Genomic DNA, 10,000 nt, shown 5'->3' with positions numbered 1-10,000 from the left:
CCAAAAGTTGTTCACGCATTGTAAAACAGTGTGGTATAATAGAACTAGGGCTGAACAATAAAAAAAAAAAAAAATCTTATTGCAATTTCCCCCCTGCAATATTGTGATAGCAATTTAAGGTTGTTACTTCTTGAAGATCTCATTCCTATATGTTTTTCAACAAGCACGACCACTAAGTGAATCTGTATTACAGATTTATGATACATAAATGTTTTGCTCTTTTAGGATAGGCTTACTTATGTTAAAGTAAAGGCAAATAAGCCATGAATTCATCTGAAAGACAAATTACTTATACTGTACTTTCATTACCATTGTTAACTTACTAAACACTTTGCCTTGCACTCTTCGATCAAAACAGCGCGGCGTAGACATAAGTTAGTAAGTCATAAATCAGATTGTAACAACAATGCAAGCACATCTGTGGCTTTATGACTTCAACTTTTCATGTTTCATAAAACAAGATGTAACTCCTTCAGCCCTGAATTTATTTGAATCGATTTGAATTTGATTAACTGTTCATCCCTAGCTAGAACACCCACCGTTATCACGATAAAACAAAATTTGCAATTTGCTCATTTCCAGGATCTTGATAAAGGTTGTCGATCCAGGATATTATTCAGCATTTCACGTCATTATAGTATCAATGGAATGCCATCTATTAGAAATCTATTCATCATCTTCCATGAACTGTGAACGAATGAATGTTTGTTAGCAGAGGTCTACTCTCTAAGAAGAGGCATTGTAACGTCATTGTGCCAATTAAGCCCAGTACTGTGCACGGATCACTTTCATTGTTTGAGAATATAAAAACTCATAGGCCATACAGACCACTAAACATCACAATTCAAACATGACATTCAATGGTGATAATTGGATTAATAAGCACACAGGCAAAGGCATGGGTGCAGCAATGGTACCATGCAATGATAGTATTAAAACAAACAGGCACAATGGTGATGTTAAAAAACAAATGTATGGATAAAGATAGACTGAAAGAGAGAGAGAGAGAAAAACTTAGGCCAGCCATGATGGTATAGCAGTAACACTGAACATGTGACAACTCAGCAGTTGCAACTGCGGCATTGGAACGTTTTTGTGGAATTCCTTTAGGATTGGGGTAAAACCTCCTTTTCCTTCTCTCTCTTTTTCAGACTGGAATATGATGGGGGAGGGGCGGGGGTGGAAGGGGAGGGGGGGGTTCTCAGCTTGGTGGCAGGGCTCTCTCACCTGGTCTCACTCCTGCCAGCACGGGCAGCGGGTGGTGTGTGAACGCCATGCGAGGGGACCTCTGGGAAGACAGGGCGTTGAAATCAAACTTCCCCGGCTTCTTAAGTGAACCAGGCGAGGACAGTCCTGGTTAAAAAAAAAAAAAAAAAAAAAAATGGAAGCAACAAAAAAAAAAAGTGGGGAGGAGAGTGGGGGGGGGAAAGAGAGGTGGTTGTAATCAACAATTTGTTCTTTTTTTTAGACTATGGCACATTGCTTGTATTATTATAAAAGGGGACTTGATTTGGGGTGATGCATGTTTGTAATTCACTCTCATTGATTTCAAATAGCCAATCAGAAGACCCAATGCTGCCTGATTACCTCATTCACAAATATATGGAAAACAAAACAAAACAAAACAAAAAGATCAGAGTTCTTGGTGATTCTTGCCGCTGCAATAATTCATTTTGATCGAGGATTCCCAGCTCCCAACTTTGAAGTAATGGGCCGGGCAGTATTTTACAAGCATGTCTTCAAAAAGGGGGGAAAAAAATGGGGGGAAAAATAACTGAAGCCAATGTCAAACTAGCCTTTGTTTGAGAGCCAAGGCACATCTGTAGCAATAATAACCTCTAACTGTGCCACTGTATGTTTTCTCTGTCTCCTTTCTTCTTCTTTGGCTTTTCTCTGCCTTTTTAAGTTGCCAGCGCCAAACGTGGCCACCGTTACAGCCACAGTCAGCTAGTTGCGGTTTTTGGCCGCTGCCAGGCCCACAGGCTGGCTGCACGAGAAGAGGGCTTCATTCAGAAATAGCACAAACTGTACAGTATGGACGCGGCAGCTGCTGAGTGCGAAAGACAAGCAGACGGACAGAGGAGACGGCGGGAGGCGGGGCGGGGGCGACAAGCACGTGGGAGACATGAAAATATGCGAGGGAGCGAAGCGAGTGAGAGAGCAAAGCAGAACCGGTGAGAAATGCAGCAGTGTTTTGTTTTTCCATGCGTTGCTCTGACGACATGTATGAAATCGGGATGTCATAAGATGTTTACGTATGCTTATTATCTGGCGCGCACACATGTTAAAAGCATAAAAACAGAGCGGGGAGGAAAAAAAAAAGACGTTTCTTGTATTGTGGGGTTTCTTCTAATCTTCCTGACGACTGAGTGATATGATAATGTTTGGTCTTGAAAACTTTTTTTTCAGGCTCCGGTTTTGTAGTCTATTTTTGAGGGTGCTCCGCATCAAACAGGGCATTTAATATGATTCCTCTTCCAGCTGGAGACGTGTGAAAGTGGATGGTAAGCGTGGGGGCGTGCAAAAACCTTCCCTCCTGGTGTGAAAGAGTTAAGTCTCAAGCAGGTGGGAGTGAATATGTGTGAAGCATTTATGTCTTCGACAGACATATATTTCTTTTTCTTCCACCTCCCTCCCTTCCCCACCCCAACTGTAGCAGAAGCATGTGGGAGTATTGCGCTGTCAGATAAATTCCAAGCATGAAGACAACCTCGGATCCAGCTTCTGACACCAACAGTCAGTAGTGATTTCTATGACACTCGAGTGCAAACTGGAAAAAAAAAAAAAAGCCTGGGAATGACTGAGATTTGCAAGCAGTACATTCAGCTCGAATGTCAATGAAGCTGATGACCAGAAACAATGAGTAGACCACGAAGACAACCTCGGATCCTGCTTCTGACACCAACAGTTGGTACAATAAACCTCCGCTGTCAGCGCAGGCTCAGAGCCCTGCCGTGAATTAAAAAAAAAAAAAAAGTGTGGAACTAATGCTGCAACGCCACCCTCAATGATGTACTTAAATTGAATAAACTATATTTTCAAACTCATTTTACACCGTTGTACTTACAAATAATGGATTACAGATTTTTTTGATTTAAAAAATAGTCACCGGAAACGGGCACATCATTAACATCAAGCTGTAACTTCCACAAACAACTCACGCTAAACTAAGCTCCTCCCTGCTCTCTAAATTAAGACGTCACCATACAGAGGTTCCTTGAGATACAAGAAAATTGCATGCATTTTTCCCCATTTATTTGCTTCAATAGACATTGTACCACTCTTCCTGGTGTTAGTTATATTAGTCATTTTTGGAGAGTGCAAATAATATGCGCCTGTGTGTATTGTAATATTGCCGTTTTAATTGTGTTGCCTCACCGTTTTTGTTCAAATGTTCATTGCTTGAAGAGTTATGACACCGTGACGCTGATTCCATTTGTTTGGCCTTTATGGTATTTTGCATTGTTTCTCAGCATTAAGTTTAACGGACCTAAGGCAAAGGTACAAAGTACAAAGTGTCCTTCTTTTTGTTTTCAGTTTGTTTTGACAGTCAACTTGAACTTGGAGTGGCAATAAACAGCGGGAAGCGTCTCTTTGGAAGAATTCCTCACGAGCTGCCAAAGCGCTGCTTGTCACCAGACAGTACAGTTTTTCAGTGAATCGCTAGGAGCGACCCAACGGGAAAGAAAAGGAAATAGGTGAATTTATGAATAGTGAACCGCAAGTCTGTGTGGGATTACTGTAGTGATTTAATGTAGTGACTGAGATTTGCGAGAACATTAACAGTACGTACAGTACGAATGTCAATGAAGCAAACGACCAGAAACGACAACTTGACTGGTGATTGTTTTGACATTGTGGTCATGAGGAAAAAAAAGGGACCTCGAGTTTCGAAGGAATGTCTATCAGAATGCATGCGTTTAGCATCGAACGAAGCTGACGACCAGCAATCATCGTAAGGAAGATGGGGAATCCGCTGACAACAGACATCTGGGCCCTGAAAACACCAACGCTACCATCAGGAGGATGTAAAAGAAAATGTCTCAGCACTTCAGAGACGACGCCGTCTGCCAATGTGGTTCACATGTGCGCTTGTGCCACAACTGCACTCTTTCTCTCCTGGCAAGCTTTGGCGTTCCACTGGCAACCAATCAAGCGCTCCCCTGATGACCCTTCTGTCTCTCTGCACTAACAGGCCTACCACCAGATGCGGCTCTGAACCACACAGATATACTCACGTACGCATAATTTTAAGGGAGAAAAAAAAATTTGACAATTGGTTTGGACAAGTCAAGGAAAACCTGGGAATTCTAACTTTCAGGACTCCAGCTGCGCATCGATGGGCCTGACATATCGCCGAAGCAGCGGGGGAAGCCCACCCGGTGTTTGATTTATTTAACGATCATTTGGAGCTAATATGAAATCATGGTTGTTTTGCCTGCCTTCCCCCCCCCCCCCACCTCCCTCCCTCCTTGAGCCCATGTGGAGCAGATGTCTCCAGCATCCTCACGGATCCCAAGGCTATCCACACAGTCATTCACCATCTGGGACCATGCTTCAGCTGTACCAGTGCGTGTCTGTGCGTGGAAATCTATGGTGTGTATCTGAATGCGACAGGATGTGTGTGCTGTATTGGTTATTCAGAGAGGAAGGAAAGCGCTGCAAGTGGATACACACCGAGGCACACCTGTCTGTGAGCGGTGGTTTTGTTTTTCCTTCTCCTATGTGCGCACATGGCGTGCGTGTGTGTGTGTGTGTGTGTGCGTGCGTGCGTGCGTGTGTGTGTGTGTGTGTATGTGTTTACATACCCCCACCTGGACAAGAATTCCCAGATGAGAAAGCATTTGGCAGGTGGGATCCTTTGGAAAATCGGATACACCCTGTCCCGGAGTCGCATATTGTCTAAAATGATTCTTCCTTTGTGTACCACACCCATCAAACTTTCCTTGTTATTGGTCTTTTATCAGTGGTGATCGATAAACTAAAAATTGGAATATTTGGTCAATAAAAGTGTTTGAATTCATTCCCAATGGTCTATTCTCATTTCATAGCCTTTTTCTTGGCTGTACTGCTTCCAGTACATGCATGTGGACGTGATATATATTTTTTGTCCAATCAGATTTTATCCTCTATTTTCGCCATGTTAATCTTATCTGCCCATTGTCTTGATGAAGAATTAATAGTGTTGGTTGATATAACTTAAACTATATTACCAATGGCTGTGTTTCTTAAACCAATTTGATTTCAGATTCGTCCCCGCGCGGCCACTTTGGTGGCTCTCAACGAAGTCAGGATTTTTCTGTTGCATGATTGGTTGGTCAGGGCAAAATTTATAACAGCCAATTTTCAGGAGCAAAACATATATGGAGCTCTCAGCATAATTCAAAGTCGTGTTCAATGTTTTTTTGCAATCTATCTATCTATCTATCTATCACAGCCCGCTGCCGTTTTATTTTTTGTTTTTATTTTATTGAAAGTAAGATGTGATACTCTAAAAAATACTGCTAATCACTAAATTGAAAAGTTTGCAATTAATCTCTGTGGATTTATTAAATGTACAGATTTCCTCATTTATTGACTCAAGTGCAGTGAGTAACTGCTGTCCCTCTGGAGCAAGGAGCTTATTTGTGTGCGGGCTGGCAAGCAGTCCAGGGTGTACCCTGCCTCCTGCCCGATGTTGGCTGGGATAGGCTTCTGCTTATCCGTGACCAATACTAATGAGGTCAAGGGTAATAGAAACTTGATATATCAATGGTTGAATTCCCTTTGTGTGAAAATGTTAATATTTAGTTTGTGGAATGCAACAGCATTTTCTCTTTAAACTCCAGGAATACCTTTGTGCCATAATTATAGCTCCCTCCTTTGGGGGAGGCATCTATTTGAGGAAAAACAGTAAGTGGTTTCCACATCACTATTCTGCAAACTCATTGGGAGGGTACACAAGGCAACGTGCGGCACGATGGAGACCAGGAGGGGATACACAGACAAGGGAGAGACAGACCATAGTGAGCGAGAAGGAGGAAATTGATGGGAGGTGATGCTTTGGAGCGCAAAGACAAGCAGCAACGGCTGTGGCGGCCCTGATGAGCAGTCTCTTAATTACACCTACAGCTAAGTGGAGCAGGAGCATCCGAGCAGCCGCTGAGGGTCCAGTGATAAACCTACCCATCGCTTTTGGCTACGTCCCTCCCCAGAGTCCTCCCCGCTGTACACATTTTCAATTAGACAGAAGGGAGACTGCGATGGCGGGTGAAAGGGAGTGCAAGGAAGTAGGAGGAAGGGTTTTACACCTCTGATCCGCAGACGGTAAGCGTCTTAATGAGGGATTTCAAGCCAGGGGAGGGATGGCGAGACGGAGAGGTGAAGGCAAGGCGGGCACCTGAACACCTGCAGGGGCGGGGAGCATGGTAAGCATGGGCGTTTCGATGTGTGAACGTCTGCCTACGGAGGGGGTGTTAAGTGGGCGAGCGGCGGAGGGGCATCTGTGCAGGCACACATTATGCACGTGTGTGTGCGCGAAGACACGGAACCTGTGGAGGTCTCTTTATACATGACTGAGTCGCTCGGCATGTTCAAGCCTCTGCGTGTGTGTCTGCGTTTGTGTGTCTACTGGTGGGTTTTTTTTTTTGTTTTTTTTTTAATGCATGATGACATCTGTTGGTTAAAATGACACTGGGAGGGCACGCAGGACTTTAGAGAGAAAGCCAGGGAATTGAAGTGAGCTGTGGATGTGTGACAAAGAATGTTAAACTTGAGGCGGATAATCCTGGAAAATCCCGCCACTTAACCACAGAGAAAATGGGAGAAAAAAAAACATAGCAGCAGGGTATAATTCTAATATCCATAAATTAAAATAATACTCTTTTCCTTTTCATTGACCGTACATACAAACAAACATACAATATATACACAGAGCAATGAGTGTGCTAATATATCAAAGATGTAAGTGTAATCAATGTTGTTCTAACCATGGTAAGGAAACTGCACGCCTTCGTTTTCATGTTTTATCTTCCTCTCCTGCACACTGGCCAAATGGTGCTGCACTGAAAGTGGAGAAGGGTATTGTTAACAATGAGAGAGAGAGAGAGAGAGAGAGAGAGAGAGAGAGCAGATGAGGGGGGGAAAGTGGAGAGGGTTAAGAGTGAGCATTACGTTTCATGGCTTGTGATCATGAACATGTACTTATGTCATTATAAGTCATCAAGAGGGGTAGTGGCTTTACTGGATTGTTGGGTGGGAGGGGTGGATCTAATGTGGAGGATGATGTACAAAGAAGATCACAGTGCTTGCAAAACAAGGGAAACATGAATATACAACCTTCAATCAGGTTTTTACTTTTGAGAAAATGTTAATACGAGCTTCAAGGAGCCTCTATTACCATTTTGAATGATGTGTGTCAATCAGCAAAACAAACACGATTGCAATTCTTGGCTCCATTTTTGACTCTCTAATCGCACTCAATGTTGCACCATGAGTGCACAATATACAGCAATATTGATTTTTTTCGTCTTCTCTCGGGATGGGCGGGTACAATACCAGGTAACAGTATTGGGCCCATACCAGCATTATTTCACGGTATCGGGTACTAATGAAGGCTGCAGACACCAACCGCCAAACAAATCTGACATGGAGTAAGTCCTCCTTGCCGGTGGTTGGTGCTACACTACGGAAGTTTGACATGCTGGCGAAATCATCATGTTCATCAGAAAGAAATAACAGTTTGTGCTCATTATTTGTCATTATATTAATTTACATTTTACGTAGCAGAAGAACTAGCGGTATCAGTACTGGAGAATATTTGTACTGGTATTGGTTGGACAAAAAAGTGGTATTGAACATGACTCGTCCCAGCTATGCTAATCACAGAAGGATAGTCAAAGTATTTGTATTATCTCCGATGTCGCTTCTTCTTTTTTGTCATGCACAATGTTTAGGAGTGGAGGGTGCATATCCTCAGAGTGAAGGCAGGGGTTAGATAGAGAGATCTATTAGTAGCGCGATGGCGACGATGGGTGGACGATGGGGCTACGTGGGCTAGTGTGAGGAAGACTGGTGATGCTGCGCTTTGTGGGAGAGGGATGCATGTGGTGTGGCGAGGTGGTACCTGCATCCATGTCGTTGGGCCACGCGCTGGATTGGGATGAGCTGGCAGCGGGCGAGCGTCCAGGATAGAAAACATCATCTGTTGGGCTCTCCATCTCACTGTCGTCTAACGACTTCCTCTTGGTGGAGCTGGTGGGGGATATGTGGGGAAGATGTTTGGAAGGAGAGAAAAAATATGATCCTGATGTGAATGCTCTGATCCAGGTCCTAAACATTTTGAATCACAACCACTGAAGCACAAAGTATGGAAAAAATGACGCAGGACTAAAGGAGCAGTTAGAAAGTGGTGGCATACACTGTTAGATTAGCGGTAGCTTCGGATGAGCGTGTGTGTGTGTGTGTGTGTGTGTGTGTGTGTGTGTGTGTGTGTGTGCGCGTGTGTACAATATGCCAATAGTTGTGTATCTTTGTCTGTGTCTTTTTAACTACCTCCGCGGAAGGTTTGCGTACAGTTCCACCTCAGACCTAAAGTGACGGCAGATGACAAGAGGCGGGAAGAAGGGAAAGACAAGTTAAAGAAAGACAACAAGGAAAAGCAGGGGGAATAATTGCATGATTAAAATGCCACTTTTACACTGCACAGTATCAACTCGGAAACGAAAAAAAAAAATAAAAACTTGGAGCATCAGTCAGAACAATATACATAAAACAATAACAATGGAAGAAAAGTAGCCTCTCTTGTATTTACTGTCAGTAAGGCGAACATTTTTATCCAAGAGAAGGCTGAAGGCAGCAAGAAACGGTAAAAAAGTGGAGCTGAGGCACAGCAACAGAGGAAAGAAACGTTGTGAAATGTTTGTTTATTTTTGTCATTTTGAGCCATGTAGCCTCAAAAGTTACAGTGAGGTGGCCATGAAGAACCTACATGAAAAATTTTGGCGGTTCTCAAACTGTGGTCTGTGAGCCATAGCTCGGGGGTTCGCAAAATCATCTGCTATGAATAATTATTGTATCATTTAAAAAAAAAAAGTGCATACCTACATATAGGACTGGCATCTCGACAATACAAATAAAACTCTGGGCCGATGCTGACGTATCAAATCTTACATCCCCACATGAACTATGTTTTTTTCGAATATATTCCTATTTTCTAGGGGTATAGGTGTCTTTTTTTTTTTTTTTTTTAAAAAGGGTGCGATATTATGAAAGTAAATTTGTATTTTTAAAATTCACTTCTTTCCCTTGTTTTACAACATTGACTAAGGATATACAATGACTTAATCTTGGAAAAATAGAACTAAATTCTCTTGCTGACTTTTGTCCTCATAAAGATCACTACTTTTTTTTCCCTTGAAAATTAAATTAAAAAAAAATCCTTTTGTTTTCCAAGATTCTAATTTCTTTGCCCTTGAAACTATGCAACCTTTCAGCTAAATTTAAACTGAAACTGAAAAGAAGAATCTGTTGGGTTTACATTTGGGAAAAAAAGGATGTACATTGACTGCACCAATGAAAATCATGTTTCACCAACATAAATATCGTACGAAATAAAATATATTCATGTTGGTGAAACATGATTTTAATGTGTACAACAAACAGCCATATTTTATTTTGAAATTTTAAATGGCCTTTTTTTTTTTGTCAGTGCATGGTAGTACCATATTTTGAATTGGCAAGATTATCATGTGGTCCCGGAAAAAATGTGTCACCAGAATGTTTGAAAACCCCTTGGAGTAGGTCGTGTGCAGTGGAAAAGGAGCAAAAGAGGTGAACATCTAACAGAAAGAGAAGCACATCCATAAGGACAAAGTGTGAAGAAGAGGACTAAATGCTTGATTGTCCATTGCATGCCAAGTCAGTGACGCGACATTATATGGTGGTGCCTTGAGCTACAAGCCATCCAACGTCCTTTTTTTGTTTTTTTTGGTTTGTCAAAAAAAAAAAAAAAAAAAAAAAG

At 42.3% G+C, this 10,000-nt stretch overlaps 1 protein-coding gene across 10 annotated transcripts in view; it reads right to left on the bottom strand.

Moving 5' to 3' along the window:
* nfixa (nuclear factor I/Xa) overlaps positions 1-10,000 on the bottom strand; it is a 134,563-nt gene that overhangs the window by 13,478 nt on the left and 111,085 nt on the right. For 8 of the 10 annotated variants that reach the window (XM_019861836.1, XM_019861841.1, XM_019861842.1 and 5 more), the window contains 3 exons: positions 8,105-8,232; positions 6,969-7,043; positions 1,228-1,353 (listed from right to left, as the gene is read on the bottom strand). In XM_019861836.1, coding sequence (XP_019717395.1) covers positions 1,228-1,353; positions 6,969-7,043; positions 8,105-8,232 — 329 coding nt within the window. The remainder of the gene's footprint in view (positions 1-1,227; positions 1,354-6,968; positions 7,044-8,104; positions 8,233-10,000) is intronic. The other 2 variants (XM_019861840.1, XM_019861843.1) reach the window with 1 other exon arrangement.

The sequence above is a fragment of the Hippocampus comes genome, unplaced genomic scaffold, assembly GCF_001891065.2.
Source record: "Hippocampus comes isolate QL1 unplaced genomic scaffold, H_comes_QL1_v1.1 scaffold7, whole genome shotgun sequence".
NCBI lineage: Eukaryota > Metazoa > Chordata > Actinopteri > Syngnathiformes > Syngnathidae > Hippocampus > Hippocampus comes.
Note: the sequence above shows the minus strand (reverse complement) of the source record. Positions and strands in the feature narration are given on the sequence as shown.